The sequence below is a fragment of the Prunus avium genome, chromosome 5 (genome assembly GCF_965620075.1).
Source record: "Prunus avium chromosome 5, drPruAviu1.hap1.1, whole genome shotgun sequence".
Lineage (NCBI taxonomy): Eukaryota > Viridiplantae > Streptophyta > Magnoliopsida > Rosales > Rosaceae > Prunus > Prunus avium.
This window is the reverse complement of record NC_142288.1, coordinates 22449946-22467614: the sequence shown is the minus strand read 5'-3', so window position 1 is coordinate 22467614 and position 17669 is coordinate 22449946. Positions and strand designations below refer to the sequence as shown.

The following is a 17669-nucleotide window of genomic DNA, read 5'->3' as shown; positions in this document are numbered from 1 at the left end:
CGGTAGGAGTTTGGAGACTGACTGGGTTCTACGGCTGCCCCCAAGTGTCTGATCGTTCTTTCTCTTGGAATATCCTATCTCGTTTGGGTCAGCAGTCCTCCTTACCGTGGTTGTGCTTTGGGGATTTCAACGAAATCCTAAGTAATCAGGAGAAGTGCGGTGGTCTCTTAAGATCTGAATGGCAGATGGATAACTTCAGAGATGCCCTCGCTGATAGTGATCTTTCTGACCTTGGCTTCGTAGGGAGTCCTTTCACTTGGTCTTCATCCAGGTCTGGTGGGATTTCTTGCAGGTTGGATCGTGCTGTTGCTAACTTTCCTTGGCGGGACAAGTTCCCCCATCATCGTGTGGTGCATTTGGCTCCTAGTAAATCTGATCACTTGCCCGTCCTTATCGAGGTGCGAACTGGAGTCTCTCGGACTGCTTCTCAATCAAGGCGCAGATTCCGTTTTGAGGAGTTTTGGCTCCAGCATTCGGAATGTGAGCAGATAGTTCGGTCTGGCTGGAGCACAGCTGCTCCCGGAGTGCCTATGGCTCAAGTGTGTGAGAAACTCAAAGCAACCAGGTTTGCTTTACTTCACTGGAACAGGCACACCTTCGGTCATTTTAAGGCTGAATTGGAAGGAATCCAGAACTCTCTTGAGGTCCTTTGGAATTTGCCCCCTTCTAGTCTGGTGCATGCTCAGCAGAAGGCCTTGATGGGGCAGCTCGATTCCCTCCTTTCTCGCGAGGAAATTTACTGGCGACAACGCTCTCGCTCTCTGTGGCTTAAGAATGGGGATCGGAATACTCGGTACTTTCACCAGCAAGCCTCAAATCGGAAACGTAGGAATTGCTTAAAGGGGCTTAAAGATGCTCAAGGAGTTTGGCACGACGATGAAAAAGGCATTAAGGTCATCGTTCTGGATCATTTCAGGAAGATTTTCTTGGCGCAGGGAGAGAATACTTCCGCTGTTCATGAGGTGTTAAAGGTGGTTGAGCCCAAATTCACTAGTACAATGAATGATGCTTTGTGTGTAGAATTTTCAGCCGAAGAGATTAGGTTGGCTCTGTTTTCCATGGCCCCCTCCACTGCCCCTGGCCCTGATGGTATGGCTCCAGTCTTCTTTCAAAAATTCTGGAATATCGTCGGTGATGATGTGGTCTGTGCAGTTCGCTCTTTCTTGTTGGGGAATGGTTTTCTTAAACAAATCTGCTTCACTCATGTGGCCCTGATTCCTAAAACTCAGTCTCCTCAGGATATGTCGCAAATCCGCCCTATCAGTCTCTGTAACGTGCTTTATAAGATTGCTGCTAAGGTTTTGACGAACCGAATGAAACCAATGATGGATTCTATTATATCTCCCTTTCAGAGTGCCTTTGTCCCTGGGCGTTTGATTTCTGATAACTCTCTTGTTGCGGCAGAGGTTGCGCACCATTTGCATGGCAAGCGTGGTGGGAATTCAGGTTCCATGGCTATTAAACTAGATATGAGCAAGGCTTACGACCGGGTTGAATGGTCTTTTTTAAGGGCTATGATGTTGCGGCTGGGTCTGAATCTCCAGTGGGTTGATATGATCATGAGATGTGTTACTTCTGTCTCTTATTCCTTTTTGATTAATGGAGTCCCAACAGGCTTTGTGGTTCCCTCTCGCGGGTTGAGACAAGGGGATCCCATATCCCCGTATTTGTTCCTTATGTGTGTGGAAGGGTTGTCTGCTCTGATTTCTAGTAGAGAGCGGGATGGTTTAATCCAGGGGGTTAAAATTTGCAGGAACGCCCCAAGTATACATCATTTACTCTTTGCAGATGACAGCTTCATTTTTGCTAGAGCTTCTAGGGATGAATGTTCTCAAGTGATGAAAATTCTGCGGTCTTATGAACTAGCCTCAGGTCAGGTTGTCAATCTCCTAAAAAGCAGCGTGGTCTTCAGCAAAAATGTGAAGGAACACACTCGTGCTGTGCTTTCTAGTATTTTGGGGGTGCTCTGTGTCTCGGTCCATGAAAAGTACCTTGGTTTGCCTACTTTTGTGGGTCGGGCCAAACGCATGGTCTTTGCTTCCCTCAAAGAAAAGTTGTGGAATAAGCTTAAAGGGTGGAAAGGTAAGCTTTTGAGTGGGGCTGGTAGGGAGATTTTGATTAAGGCAGTGGCTCAATCTCTGCCAACTTACACCATGAACTGCTTTTTGCTTCCTAAAGGCTTTTGTGATGAATTAAATAGTGCTGTTGCCAAATTTTGGTGGAGTGGGGATAAAGACAAACGTAAGATTCATTGGCTGCCTTGGAAGAAGTTGTGCAACTTCAAGTTGGAAGGTGGTCTGAACTTCCGTGAACTCCGTGCTTTCAATTTAGCTCTTTTGGCCAAACAAGGATGGCGGCTTTGTCAACAGCCAAACTCTTTGGTGGCTCGCTTATTCCGGGCTAAGTACTACCCTGGTTCTGACTTCTTATTGGCCCCAGAAGGAAACAACCCTTCCTTTTGTTGGCGTAGCATCTTTGCTGCCAAACAGGTTCTGGAGAGAGGGATGCGTTGGCAAGTCGGCAATGGGTCTTCCATTAGGGTGTGGTTTGATAAGTGGATCCCTAGACTTCCTTCTTTCCAAGTCCTCTCCCCCCCACCCCATGACTCTTTCCGAAATCTGAGAGTGGATGCCCTCCTTGAGGCTGACGGAAACTGGAATTTTCGACTCCTCCATGATCTTTTCCCGGTGGGGGAGGTGGAGGCTATTAGTTCGATCCCTTTGAGCTTTCGCAAGCCTCAAGATCGTCGGATTTGGCACCACGAGCCAAATGGTTGTTTCACCGTTCGCAGTGCCTATGGTGTTGCCCGGGATTGGCTGATAAGTGGGGAGGTGGCCCTCCCTCAATTTCCTGCTGCTGTTGTTGAGACTGATAAGAAGTTTTGGTCTGCGATCTGGCGTGCCAAGATCCCTCCGAAAGTTAAAATTTGTGCTTGGAAAGTTGCTTGGGACATTATTCCTACCCGAGTAAGGTTGTATCATCGGAAAGTGGATATTGGTACAGACTGTGTGAGGTGTATCTCTTCTGAGGAATCTTCCCTGCATCTTTTTGTCCAATGCCCTTTTGCTACCGCTGTCTGGTCGGCTTCTCCTCTGGGCCCGAAGTTGTCTCGTCTCCGTGCGTCGAGCATGTCAGATTGGTTAAAGGCTGCTTCTATCCTTCTCTCTAAGCAGTCGTTTGCTCTAGCTCTTATGCTTCTTTGGGCTCTTTGGAAAGACCGTAATTCTCGTATCTGGGAGTGTGTGGGTACTAGTCCCACGGGTTTAGTGTTTCAGGCCTCTTCGTGGTTGCAGGAGTTTCATAGTCTGCTCTTGGGTCAATCACCTTCAGTCCCCCTTCAGCCTATTCACAGATGGATTGCGCCTAGGGACGGTTTTGCCAAAGTCAACGTCGGTGGGGCGTGGCTTGCTGCCGATCGTTGCGGGGGTATTGGGGTGGTGATCCGCAACGAGTCAGGGAGCGTTCTGGCGGCTTGTTCTAAAAAAATTAGGAATATTGGGTCTCTTGATCATCTTCACGCTGTGTCTTTGCTGGCGGGCATCCGGTTGGCTGTGGAGTTGAATCTCCAACGGGTTTGTTTCGAGTGCGGCTCCGCCAAGCTTGCTATAGCTGTCTCGCAAGATACCTCTGTTGCTTCTAGTGGGGGGGTTTTGATTGATGACTGTTGTGTGCTCCTCTCTCACTTCCAGTCATCTTCCGTGGCCAATGTGCCTAGGCTTTGTAACCGTGTCGCTAACAGGCTTGCCTTGTTTGCTTTTCATTTGCACCAAGATTGTTTTTGGTTTGGTGAGGCCCCTGAGCTTGTTCAGGAACTCCTCACCCAAGACTGTTGCCTCAGCTAATCTTCTTTGCAATGAATCGGTTTATTTCAAAAAAAAAAAAAAAAAAAAAAAAAGAGTTTATGCTCAACAATTAACTAAGAAAAAGGGGATAGCCACGAAGAAATGCAATCCGCAATCAAATGTTTTTCTTTTGATTCGACAATTCTCATCCATGATATTTGAGCTCAGAACATCCACCAATAAAATGGAGACTTTTTCTGTTCTGTTTTTGTTGTTGTGTCCTGGATTAAGGTTTTGCTGATTGTTTAGTGTGGCATGGGGTGCAGAGTGTCTCAGGATGCAGGAGAATGAACACAAAAATGGAAATGTAGCACAAAACACAAGTTGAGATGAAAACATTGGACATGGAAAGCTTAGCTAGTCACCACAAAACACAAGTTGAGATGAAAACATTGGACATGGAAAGCTTAGCTAGTCACATGACACATCTTTTGTTTTGTAAGGCCTCCATTCACCATAGACGAAAATTAAAGCTTAATTTGTATATACAAAGTATCCCTCTTCATCTGGTCAGAAATTTGAAAGACAGTAAAAACAGAACAATATATCAACTACATTATGGTTCTACAACAAATCCAATCCTAAAACAGAGAATAGAATGAAAAAAAAAAAAAAAAACACTCGCTCTTCAAATCCGGAAGTTGCAACCTCCATCACTTATTGCTGACAATTTCTCACTACTTGCATTCTAAGCCTTGAATTGCCTTTGAAGACAAGTCAAATTTCATGGTGCAGTCCATTGTGGCAGACTTCTTTTTCTTCATGATAAACATCAATTCAACCTTACCAGTCAATTTAGCTTTGCTGCTCAGCGTCAACATCCCACTGCTCAACTCATTGCCAAAATTGGAACTGCTTCGCAATGCATTGGAATTCAAACTTACCTCAACAAAGATTTTTTTTGGTGGGACGCATTCCAGGCTTGCTCTTTGGAATAACAATTTGCCCCACAGCCACGCTCCACGCCTTGGTACAAGAACGTTGCAGTGGCCGCATCAAACTCATTGGGTCCCCAATTTGTGTTTCTTGACTCTGATTTGGGTTGTGAAGCTTGTATCAAACGAAGGTGCTGCAGGGACAGTGTTAAAGTCTAGGACGTCGATGTTGCCTAACCGGACTTTGGGGGTCTTAACTTTCATCACAGTGTGTCCAAACACAGTGAGACTATGATATGAAACACAATGAAAATACCAATGTAATGGCCAATTTGATTCTTTTTTGGCGTTTCAGCTCATCAGCGGATTGCAAAGATGGTGAGTGTTAGAATTAGTTTCCAGGAAATGTTGAAATGTAACCAAGCGCTCTTAGTGTAGAGTTTTTGACTTGGTCTTTAAGTCCCATAGCTTACAAAGAAAAGGATATAATAAAATTAAGACATGTGATAAATATCTCTCTGCAAGATGTAGAGAGATCCAATTGTTTGTGTTCTAGGCATAGTCTTTATGCTGTCAATTTCAAAATTGGCCAATTGCCTATACTTTAATAATGTGAGAGTTAGGTGAGCTTTCTATTGTTATTTTCTATCAGATGCTGATGGAGTGGTATGCCAAGTACTGTTAGAATTGCACCAGACGCATTTTATCTTAGAACATTTCATCCATGAGCAGATGCTTCTATTGATATTTAATTAATATGTCAATCAAATCAAAGAAAAAAGCCTAAAAGCTCCTCAACAAAGTCATCTATCATCTAGAAGTGATTTGGACGCGTTTGGCGTGTGCAAAATTCTTCCCTTGAAACTCACATTTTCCAGGAAATTCATTCCACCACATAACTTACTGAAATTGGCCAAATTCCAAATACTATAAATAAGAGACCACTCTTCCATCATTTCCACAAACAACTCCCTCCATTTCCAAGTTTCATATCCTACAAAAGCAGAGAAGTTTCTTTCACTCATATCAGAAAAAGAAGAACTAAGAAACATGGCAGAGAAGACTCAGCAGGCTTATCCTTTGGCACCAGCAAACCATGGTTACCAAAGAAGTGATGCAGAGTCTTTGGAAAATGCTGATGAGCTGAAACGCAAGAAGAAAATCAAATTGGCCATATATATTACAATTTTCGTTGTGTTTCAGATCATAGTTATCACCACAATGAGTCTCACTGTCATGAAAGTCAAGACCCCCAGGTTCAGGTTAGGCAACATCAACGTCCAGAGCTTCGAATCTGTCCAGGCAACGCCTTCATTCGACACGAAATTCACAACCCAAATCAAGATCAAGAACTCAGCCAACTGGGGTTCCTACAAGTTCAATGCTGCCAATGTCACGTTTCAATACCAAGGCGAGACTCTGGCAGTAATTAATATTGAAAAGGGCAAGGCTGGATGGCTTTCGACCATAAAAAGAAATGCGGAGGTGAGTTTGAATTCAAGTCGAATAACTGGTTCAAATCTGGGCAGCGAATTGAGCAGCGGGGTGTTGACGCTCAACAGCGTAGGCAGATTGAATGGAAAAGTTGCAATTATGTTCATCATGAAGAAGAAGAAGGCTGCCAACATGAACTGCACTATTGCCTTTGATGTGGCAGCCAAGACGCTCAAATCTTTACAATGCAAGTGAGCGAAGTAGCTAAGCATCCATGCTGCATCTTCCGCATTTGGATTGCGACTAGCTAGTTCTTGATTTGACTTTCCTTGTTCTTTTTTTTTCCCTCTGTATGGCGATTGGATTTGTTATAGAGTTATATAATGGTATTTGTTTTCGTTACCACTCCCCTGTTTTTCTTTTGTTCTTATTTTCTGATTGAATATAAAAATTATAAGAACTTTAATGAAACTTCACTCAAATTACTGGGATGAAAAGTCAAATTTAGTCAAATGTTTACTGAAAAACCCAGTAGCCAATTAAGCAAGGAAGAATGGGACACAGAAAAGTGCTGGACCTTGTAGGGCTGTTTACTCGTGATAATTCATATATATATATATATATACAGCAAGAACAATAAAATCAAGAGATATTTAGTCAAATACCCATTCTTAGAACTAAAACTATAAATAAACCCTACATCATTTAATTTCTATAAACAAACCCAAAAAAAACCCAAAAAATGACAATTGGCCATATTGAATTTAATTTTGATTATTAAATTACTTTGATGTCCTATTGAGTATTTTGGGCTTATTTATATGTTTTGGGGTTGGGTTTGTTTTGAAAAATCAATGGCAGTTTTGTAATTTAAAAGAAATTAAAAGCCTTTTTGTTATGTTATAAATGGACTTTGGGTGTCTTTCTAAAATCCATTTTATATAGGGTATTTTTATAATTTGGGCTCCTATATTGGGTATATTAGTGAATCTCCCTAAAATCAATTACAAATCCTATTTGATAATTCATAACTCATAAACTGAAACTGATACCTCAATTGCAAATCCTAATTGATACTTCATAAACTCCAAAACAATCCCCAAATTAAAGCATCAAGAAATTGAGAGAAGCTTACATGACAAATATAGGAACTTGGTTCACTTGAATTAAGTCTTGAAGGTGAGTGCAGTATCAACAAGAGTGTTTTTTTTTCTCTACATGTGAGGGTAGGGTGGTGCTTCTTTGTTTTATTATTTTCTTTTTCTACATGCTCTGTGTGAGTTATTTTTTGAGATATTTAGTCATATACCCATTCTTATCACTAATAATATAGATAAACCCTACATCATTGAATTTCTATAAACAAACCCAAAAAATGACAGTTGGCCCTATTAAATTTAAGTTTGATTATTAAATTACATTGATACCCTATTGAGTATTTTTGGTTTTTTTTATGAGGTTTTGGGGTTGGGCTTGTTTTAAGAAATTGATGGCAGTTTTGTAATTCATAAGAAGTTAAAAGCCTCTTTTTTATGTTATAAATGGACTTTTGGTGTGTTTCTAAAGTCCATTTCATATATGGTATTTTTATAATTTGGGCACATATATTGGGTATAATAGTGAATCTCTTTTTTTTGTTTTTTCTCCTTTTTTTTCTTTTGCTATGCTGTGTGTGAGGTTTTCTCCCCCCCCCTGCCCTTTTTATTGACTACGTGTTGTGCAAAGAGTAGAACTAGATGAGGTTAGGTTATTTAAATTGGGTGAGCTAGGATTTTATTTTTTCGGCTGGAAAAAAGAAGCTACCTAGTCTATAGCCTAGGTTTGCCAAACTATAGGTTCGTCCCTGGGTGAGCTAGGATTTTTTTTTTTGGCTGGAAAAAAGAAACCACCTAGGCTATAGCCCAAGTTTACCAAACTAAAGATCCGTCCCTGATTGCCTTTCCACACATAAGCATCATTGCTTTTCAGCACATATGCTTGATTTGATACACACAAGTACCTTTCGGTTTGGCACCCCGCCTATCAGTGCATTATCACTAACTAAGTGACATGAACAATATTGCCTTTTTCGACACTTTGCCCTTCGACATCATTGCTTCATGTCACCGACCGAGTGAACGAATGTAAAACCGGCATGAGGGAATTGGGAATAAAAAAGCCAAGTATTCTACTAGGTCCTTCTTACCTTGGGGCTTTGGGGACTAGGAATAGTGTGGCTAGGCGATATGTAGACGAAAAGGTTGCTCGGCCAGTGCATTCAAGTTACAACTCTTGAACCAAGAAGTACTTTCTTACTAGGGACTAAGAGGGACTGTTGGTATCGTGACTATTATTCTTAAACAAGTAACTTGTATTATGTAAACAAAACAAGTATAGTAATATTAAGAATATCAGTAATTTTTATGGACTTAGCCCGTTTGGGTGAACCACGATGTCTCCCAAGTTGTATCTAATTTTCGATTTGTTTCAATTTTTTAAAAAGATTTGTTTTTCTTTTGTGCTTGTTTTTACAACATGAATGATTGTAAAAGGAGCGTTCTTTTGTTACCAAAAAAAAAAGGAGCGTTCTTTACAAATTTACAAGCCACCGGAGAAATAAAAGGAAAGAAAGAGAATGGACAATATGATTGCAGAGTTGTTAAGTTTCTTTCCTAGAAATGAAAAATATAACCAAACGCGCATAGTTAGAGGTTGGACTTCTAGAGAGGGTCGATTAACTCCCACGAGGAGCTTATCACAACAACAACAATAATAAATTTGAGGTTCTTACAAAGAAAAAGACAAACTAATTAAAACCAAATAAAAAAATTATATCCGAATGCTAGCTTGGACTTTGTAATAAGACTTATACAGATCCTTGTTTGTTTGTGTGGAAGGCTAATTTTTTAAAGCCCTCGGAGCTTTCCATTAGTCTATACTAGATTTTTTTTATCAGTTTCGTATTTGAAACGCGTTCATATGCACAACAAATATATAATAACACAGTATCATGGGATTTCAAGTCATGTTCTCAAGCATCTAGTAGGCTACTACAAGTCAATAAACTACAACCTAACTATTTGCGCGTTTTGATTCCAATTTCCGGGAAGTTTACACCCTCGATATTATTCCTGCAACTAACTCATTTACCAAATTGTCTATAAATACCACACAGCCCCTCACCAACATTCTCACAATCAATTCACTTGCTCATCAGTTCATATTTTACAGAGCGAAACAGAGAAAAAGCAGCGCATTTTCTTTTGAGGGTTTACTTCCACTAAAAGAAATCAACATGGCTTGGAAAACAAGTGATGCAGAATCTTTGCAATCCTCTGATGAGCTGAAACGCCAGAAGAAAATCAAAATGGCCATCTATATTAGTATTTTCGTTGTGTTTCAGATCATAGTTATCACCACAATGAGTCTCACTGTCATGAAAGTCAAGACCCCCAGGTTCAGGCTAGGCAACATCAACGTCCAAAGCTTCGAATCTGTCCCCGCAACGCCTTCATTCGACACGAAATTCACAACCCAAATCAAGATCAAGAACTCAGCCAACTGGGGTTCCTACAAGTTCAATGCTGCCAATGTCACGTTTCAATACCAAGGCGAGACTCTGGCAGTAATTAATATTGAAAAGGGCAAGGCTGGATGGCTTTCGACAATTAAAAGAAATGCGGAGGTGAGTTTGAATTCAAGTCGAATAACTGGTTCAAATCTGGGCAGTGAATTGAGCAGCGGGGTGTTGACGCTCAACAGCGTAGGAAGATTGAATGGAAAAGTTGCAATTATGTTCATAATGAAGAAGAAGAAGGCTACCAACATGAACTGCACCATAGCTTTTGATGTGGCAGCCAAGACCGTCAAATCTTTACAATGCAAGTGAAGACAGCTAGTACACATCTCTGTAATTATGTGAATTTTGGATTTGATGAAGACTAGTTCTTGGATTATTTTGCTTTATTGATATTCTTTGTTTCTATAGCTAAGAGTCACACTTGTATTTGTTGTAAAATTATATGACTACTTTACCTTTTTAATTTCAGAATTGTTGTTATTCTTTTTACTGGGGCTGTGCTTCAATTCAGAAAGCAATTAATTATGAGCTTGTTTGATAACCATTTCAATTTTAGTTTTTATTTTTTATTTTTTTGTGCTAGAGTATAGAGGAAAATGAGAGTGAGAATGGGAGTGAGTGTGAGATTGAGAGAGAGGATGAGAGGGGAGGAGTAACAAAAGTGAAAACAAAAACTTGAAAGTGAAAATAATTTCAAATATATTTCAGTTTTTAATTTTTGTTTTCACTTTTGTTACTCCTCCCTCCTATCCTCCCCTCTCATCTTCCCTCTAAATCTCATCTTTACTCACATTCTCACTTCCATTCTCCTTCTTGTTCCTCTATACTTTAGTACAAAAAATAAAAACTAAAAACTAAAATTGAAATGGTTATCAAATGGGCACTATATTTTTAGCAAATGGTTTGAATCATGCAACTTGTCTTGTTTATCCAAGAAGGCCAATATTTGCAGAAATGGGTCTACTCTTAGGATCAATCTTGAAAAGGAGGAGCAGGATTAGAATGAAATGAGCATATGAAAGTTACAGAAGTTAACGAACTAAAAAACGTAAATCGAACGAACAAAAGAAGTTAAAATTAAAATTAAAGTTTAATTTGTACATTCGAACTATATACTAGTTCAGAAATTAAGTTCCTTAATCCTTGGCTTTGTTGGATTGGTTTAAGGCCTCTGCAACTTTCTGTCTCTGCAACTCCTCCCACTCCGATCACCGGTTGACATCGCTGGATAGCATGTTGCTTTTTTGGACACTCTTGAATCTCCATTCACCTACAATATTGTGACTACCACTTTGACCCAAAAAGAAAATTAGAACTTAAAATGATTTACAAAAACATTAAAACCCCAGAAAAAAAAAATGATCACAACGTTTAGACATTTTTTCCAACAGGCAATACTGCCGCAAAAATCAAATAAATCATGCAATAAACAAATTTAAAATAAAAAAGAGTTCACGCGTCAACACCATTCTAGTAGTGGTCGACCCCATCAAAAAGGGCAGTCCACCAACCCCCACCAACCGCACTCCCCACAAATCCACCAACTCCCTCCCCTTCAAAATCCGCTTCCATTTTTCCTCCAGCGCCAAATCCAACCCCTGCTCTTCGACTAGGCTAACCACAGAAATTCTCTCTCTCTCTCTCTCTCTCTCTCTCTCTCTCTCTCTCTCTCTTTGTTTGGACTCCCCTCTCTCTCTCTCTCTCTCTCTCTCTCTCTCTCTCTCTCTCTCTTTGTTTGGACTCCCCTCTCTCTTGCGTAGTAGCAGATCATCATTTCCAACCCCTGCTCAAAAGAAAATCACCCCTGCTTGCTGCCTGTCAAGACTTAATTAAAGCAAACCAAGGTAATATTTCATTCATCATCTGCTTTTTTTTATGTTGAAATTTTGGGGAATATTTATGGTTTATGAAGTATCAATTAGGGATTTATAATTGAAGTTTATCCGTTTATGAGTTGTAATTGATTTTGGTTGTTGAATTATCAAATAGAATTTGAAATTGATTTTGGTGTTCATGCTTGTATGAATTATCAATTAGGAATTTTGATAAATTGATTAGTTGTTGACATGTTGATTGAAGATGTGATGAAGACCTAATTTCTTATTTACAATTAATGGCATTTTCTGATTTTGATTAGATATTTAACTATTTAAGTATATTTTTATTGGATTTTTCTTGTTGGTTTATATTTCTACATTTTTTTATATATTATTTGGTAGATTATACTTTATAATGTTGCGACAACATCGAAATGTTAAGAGATTAAAGACTTTTCGAGAGGTTTTTAAGAGAAACAATGATGAATCATTAATTATGTCTATTTTTTTGTTATCAAACTCGTACTTCAATATTTCTATAGGTTTGTCCAAAAGATAAATTTAGCCCCACGCTGTATTGAAATTCTGGGTCCATCCCTGATGGCTACCGAAATGCCTCCGAATTTCTGGGGCGACATGCCAGAGGAGGACTACTACACCTCCCAAGGCGTGCGCAACACCAAATCATTCTTCCAGACCCCTAACGGCCAGATCTTCACCCAGAGCTTCTTGCCGTTGGATCAAACAGTCAAAGGCACCGTCTACATGACCCACGGCTACGGATCCGACACCGGCTGGCTCTTCCAGAAAATATGCATCCACTACGCCACGTGGGGCTACGCCGTCTTCGCCGCCGATCTCCTCGGCCACGGGCGATCCGACGGCCTCCGCTGCTACCTTGGCGACATGGAGAAAGTTGCCGCCACGTCACTCTCCTACTTCCTCCACGTGCGCCGCAACGAATTATACCTCCACCTCCCTGCCTTCCTCTTCGGCGAGTCCATGGGCGGCGCTGCCACCATGCTCATGTACTTCCAGTCCCCGCCCGACACGTGGACGGGCCTTATCTTCTCCGCCCCGCTCTTCGTCATCCCGGAGAACATGAAGCCCAGCAAGGTCCACCTGTTCCTGTACGGCCTCCTCTTCGGGATAGCCGACACGTGGGCGGCGATGCCGGACAACAAGATGGTCGGAAAAGCGATCAAGGACCCCGCGAAGCTGAAGATTATAGCCTCGAATCCGAGGAGGTACACGGGCCCACCGAGGGTGGGGACCATGAGGGAGATCGCGAGGGTGTGCCAGTACATACAGGACAACTTCTCGCGCGTCACGACTCCGTTTTTGACAGTGCACGGGACGGCGGACGGGGTGACGTGTCCGTCGTCGTCGAAGCTGTTGTACGAGAAGGCATCGAGTGTGGACAAGACCTTGAAGATTTACGATGGGATGTACCATTCCTTGATACAAGGGGAGCCCGATGAGAATGCGGAGATTGTGTTGAGGGATATGAGGGAGTGGATTGATGAGAGGGTTGAGAGGTATGGGCCCAAGTTGCGGTCCGATGAACAATGAAGAGGATGAATGGGAGTAAGTAAATGCAGTGGTAATTTGGTTGGGATCAGAATTGTATTTTATTTGAAGGTTACAAATTACAATTACCACTGAAATATTTAAGTTTCTTTCCAAGAAATGAAAAAACGTAAATTGAAGGAACAAAAGAAGTGAAAAAACATGTCAGTCGTTGGAGGCTTTGCTCTGTGTAGTTCATCCATCCATGACATGACATGCCCTCCACTCCACGAATTAATTATTAAAACACTATGTTTTATCTGATAACTCATAAAACAAATATCTCGTTTCAATTATACTCAACTTACAAAATGTGCTAATTCGTATGTCATCTTTTAATTATTAGGTCACATGTAATGTAAATAAGCATCTAGAGTCAGCTCACATAGTTTACTTTTATTTTATGAATGGTGGATGGAGTGTTGTGCGCAAACACTCCAAGACCTTGTCGTTGATGGACTATGCAATGACACACACACACAAACCCCTTGATAATAAAACACACACCGAAAAGAACACAAAGATTTATAGAGGTTCGGCCTCGTGCCTACGTCCTCTTGATGATCAATCTAAGAAATTCACTAGTATGTAAGAACAACTTTAGTTACAATCAAGAACCCTTTTAACTCTCATAAGAGCCTTAGCCTTTTTTTCTCTCACTTTTGCTCAAACCCTTAGATGGCCGTTGTAAACACTCAAGAATTCACCATTGAATCATGTCTTGGGTTTCTTCCTTGAAAATTCGCTCTTGAATTTTCTCCTCTTAAATGCATACATGGGCAGAACTACCACAAGGGCTATAATGGATTGTAGCCCATTAAGGTTTTTGGGTTAAAAAAATATGAGATATTTATAAAAATACCCAATTCTAGACATGTATTTATAAAAATACCCAAGCACTATTTAAACATAGAAACATACCCAAAATGGGTTTTGGGTATGTGTGTAATGATGAGTTTTGGGTATGTTTATAAATGGGTTTTGAGTGTGTGTAATGATGAGTTTTGGGTATGTTTATAAAGTGTTTTGGGTGTTGGGTATTTTTATAATTTCAGCCCCCATTTTGGGTATTTTAGTGAAACTCCCAAAAAATATTAAACCTATATATTTGCCTCATTTCAAATATAGCCCGATATCTATTAACCTATTAAAGTATTAAAAGTCCTATTAAAGTATTAGGATAGTTTTTCCTATTATTTTGGGGTTTTCCTAAAACGCCAAGGATTCGCACTGGATTCGTGACGGACGCTTGAATGCCTGCACTTCCTCTCAAGCGCCTGGGCCAAAATACTTCTCTCTGCTGCTCAAGCGCCTACAACTTCCACTCGAGCGCCAAGGAGGACTTTGAACCCAAAGAAGAGAGTATGATGACTACCGCGACGCAGAGAAGAGAAGAAAATGCACCTACTTCTAGTGAGAATAGGAAGGACAAAGGTCTTTTAGAAACTAAAGAAGAAACAAAAGGCGAATGTGGTTCAAGAATTAATGGAGAAGGATACAAGGAGCAAGGATGCAACTCTATATGAGCATTTGGCAGTGGAAATGATAGATTGTAGGCGAAGAAACGCAAACCACAATCAAATGTTTTTCTCCGGATTCGACAACTCTTTTCCCAGATATTTGCGCTGAGGACCTCCTCCAACAAAATGGAGACTTTTCTTGTCCTGGATTAGAGGATTGGCTGATGATCTAATCACGGAGTAACAAGGGATCAGTAACACGTAGTCAGCATGTTCTCGCCTGTATTAGAACATTTCATCTATCAACAGAAGCTTCTATTGATATTTAATTAATATGTCCATCTACTCAAAGCAAAAGGCCTAAAAGCTCCTCAACAAAGTCATCCATCTTCTAGAAGTAAAAAATTTCCACATTTGGACGCGGACGCTTTTGGCTTGTGCAAAATTCATCCCCTGAAACTCACATTTTCCAGGAAATTCATTCCACCACATAACTCATTGAAATTGGCCAAATTCCACTCTCTATAAATAACAGACTACTCTTCCATCATTTCCATAAACAACTCCCTGCATTTCCAAGTTTCATATCCTACAAAACCCAAGTCCTCAATTTTCTTTTCTCTCATATCAGAAAAAGAAAAACTAAGAAACATGGCTGAGAAGGCTTATCCTGCAGTCCCGGCAAACCATGGTTACCAAAGAAGTGATGCAGAGTCTTTGGAAAATGCTGATGAGCTGAAACGCAAGAAGAAAATCAAATTGGCCATATATATTACTATTTTCGTTGTGTTTCAGATCATAGTTATCACCACAATGAGTCTCACTGTAATGAAAGTGAAGACCCCCAGGTTCAGGCTAGGCAACATCAACTTCCAGAGCTTCGAATCTGTCCCGGCAACACCTTCATTCGACACAAAATTCACAACCCAAATCAAGATCAAGAACTCAGCCAACTGGGGTTCCTACAAGTTCAATGCTGCCAATATCACGTTTCAATACCGAGGCACGACTTTGGCAGTAATTGATGTCGCAAAGGGCAAGGCTGGATGGCTTTCGACCATAAAAAGAAATGCGGAGGTGAGTTTGAATTCAAGTCGAATAACTGGTTCAAATCTGGGCAGCGAATTGAGCAGCGGGGTGTTGACGCTCAACAGCGTAGGCAGATTGAATGGAAAAGTTGCAATTATGTTCATCATGAAGAAGAAGAAGGCTGCCAACATGAACTGCACTATTGCCTTTGATGTGGCAGCCAAGACGCTCAAATCTTTACAATGCAAGTGAAGACAGACTAGTTATTTTGTAGACCGTACGTTTGTGATAGGCCACATCTCTATAATGATGTGGATTTTGGATTGATGAATACTTGTTCTTGGATTTTTTCTCTTCATTGATGTTATATGTTTCCATAGCTATGAGTGACACTTGTATTTATTGTAGAATTATACTGCTACTTTTACTTTTTTTAATCACTAACGTGTTTTTCTTTTCACTGGGATTGTGCATTCGTTTGATTTTGGCAAATTAATCGGTTTGCAACTACCTTTATGTTCATCAAATGGTTTAAATCATGCATCTTGTTTATCCAATGAGGCCAATATTTGCAGAAATGGGTTAGGATCAATATCTTCAACTGGAGGAGCAGGATTAGGGGTCTACGTTTTCCTTTGTTCTCAAACCCCATATATATTGTTAAAGAGAAATGAGCATATGAGAGATACAGAACGAAGACAAAAACCTAAATCAAACAAAGAAAACATGTATACGGTGAAGATTGGACTAGGAATTAGTCACCTGAGGCATCTTTTGTGAAACCTCCATTTGGCTTGAGATGCAAATTAGAGCTCAACTTAGAAGCTTATACAGAAAGCATCTCCCTTTCATCAATCTTCAATAATATGTAAAAGAAAGTTAAAAGAAAAAAGGTGGCCTCTGGTTAAAGTAAATGAATAAATAACAGTATAGTTCTGCCACAAATTAATAAAATCATGAACTATAGTGTTGAATTGCCTTTGTTGACAAATCAAATGAGATGTTACAATTGCAGACTTCTTTTTCTTCATTATGAACATCAGTTTCACTTTTCCAGTCAGCTTGGCTTGGCTGCTCAGTGTCAAGACCCCAGTGCTCCACTCAGTGCCAAGATTGGAATTGCTTGGCAATGTTCATTGGAATTCAAATTCACTGTGACATCGATTTTTTTGGTGGAGAGCATTCACGCCTTGGTACTGAAACGTGGCAATGCTTGCATCGAACTTATAGGGACCCCAATTTGTGTTCTTGACGAGGATTTGGGTCGTGAGGCTTGTGTCAAATGATGGTGTTGCTACCACAGAGTTAAGACTTTGGACATTGATATTGCCTAACCTGACCTTGGTGGTCTTAACTTTCATGCAGTGAGTCCAAACATGGTCATGAGAATGACATGAAAGCCCCAATGTAAATTGTCAATTCGGTTCTCTTCTTGCGTTTCTGCTCATCAGTGGATTACAAAGATTCTGCATCACTTCTTTTCCATGTTTCCTTTTCTTTTCTGATGCAAAAGGTGAACTAAAGTTCTCTGTTTTTGTTGTTGGTTTGTTTTTCTGGGATGAAACTTAGGAAATGCAGGTATTTATTTGTGTTACACATACAGTGTTTGAACTTAACAAGCATAGTGTAGAGTTTACGAAGAAAAGGGTAAAATAAAATTAAGAAATGTGTTACATCGTCTCTGTACTTTTGTAAGCTTCAAAGAGATCCAATTGTTTGTGTTCTAGGCAAAGCCCTTATGCCGACATAGATTCCTATTATTCTATACTTATGTTTCTATCAGTTTAATATCTGGAAATAGATTTATAGTGCAAATACTTTCTATATTTCTGTTATTCTAAACTTGAATTATCACTGTTACATTGCAACAGACGCATTTCATTATATATATTGAGAAATTATTAACTTATTAAGAATTAAATTAAGTTCCTTAAATCCTTAGCTTTATTGGATTAGTTAAGGCCTCTGCAACTTTCAAGCTTTCCAGCCCAGATCATTCCCTTTTGTAAGACTTTCAAGCTCTCCAGAATTAAAAAAACAGATAAATTTTTTAAAAACATCTTAAACCTGCCAATACATTTTGA

At 40.1% G+C, this 17669-nt stretch overlaps 4 protein-coding genes and 1 pseudogene across 4 annotated transcripts; 4 read left to right on the top strand and 1 right to left on the bottom strand.

Moving 5' to 3' along the window:
* Positions 1-4266: 4266 nt before the first annotated feature.
* On the bottom strand, positions 4267-5096 carry LOC110762231 (late embryogenesis abundant protein At1g64065-like; annotated as a pseudogene).
* A 572-nt stretch (positions 5097-5668) lies between these two features.
* LOC110762199 (uncharacterized) lies at positions 5669-6556 on the top strand. Its single transcript, XM_021964804.2, has one exon. The coding sequence runs from the start codon at positions 5768-5770 to the stop codon at positions 6404-6406; it is 639 nt and encodes a 212-aa protein (XP_021820496.1). The 5' UTR covers positions 5669-5767; the 3' UTR covers positions 6407-6556.
* A 2758-nt stretch (positions 6557-9314) lies between these two features.
* On the top strand, positions 9315-10196 carry LOC110762220 (uncharacterized). The gene has a single exon (XM_021964828.2). It carries the CDS (start codon positions 9426-9428, stop codon positions 10017-10019), a length of 594 nt encoding a protein of 197 aa, XP_021820520.2. The 5' UTR covers positions 9315-9425; the 3' UTR covers positions 10020-10196.
* Positions 10197-11226: 1030 nt separating this feature from the next.
* Positions 11227-13194, top strand: LYSOPL2 (lysophospholipase 2). The gene is made up of 2 exons (XM_021964826.2): positions 11227-11554; positions 12070-13194. Exon 2 carries the CDS (start codon positions 12128-12130, stop codon positions 13097-13099), a length of 972 nt encoding a protein of 323 aa, XP_021820518.1. The 5' UTR covers positions 11227-11554; positions 12070-12127; the 3' UTR covers positions 13100-13194.
* Positions 13195-14388: 1194 nt separating this feature from the next.
* On the top strand, positions 14389-16045 carry LOC110745712 (uncharacterized). Its single transcript, XM_021945837.2, has one exon. The coding sequence runs from the start codon at positions 15208-15210 to the stop codon at positions 15835-15837; it is 630 nt and encodes a 209-aa protein (XP_021801529.2). The 5' UTR covers positions 14389-15207; the 3' UTR covers positions 15838-16045.
* The last annotated feature ends 1624 nt before the right edge of the window (positions 16046-17669 follow it).

What these genes read in the sequence shown, in the direction of transcription:
- LOC110762220 (XM_021964828.2), top strand. Translation starts at nt 9,426, where the DNA reads ATGGCTTGGAAAACAAGTGATGCAGAATCTTTGCAATCCTCTGATGAG.
- LOC110745712 (XM_021945837.2), top strand. Translation starts at nt 15,208, where the DNA reads ATGGCTGAGAAGGCTTATCCTGCAGTCCCGGCAAACCATGGTTACCAA.
- LOC110762199 (XM_021964804.2), top strand. Translation starts at nt 5,768, where the DNA reads ATGGCAGAGAAGACTCAGCAGGCTTATCCTTTGGCACCAGCAAACCAT.
- LYSOPL2 (XM_021964826.2), top strand. Translation starts at nt 12,128, where the DNA reads ATGGCTACCGAAATGCCTCCGAATTTCTGGGGCGACATGCCAGAGGAG.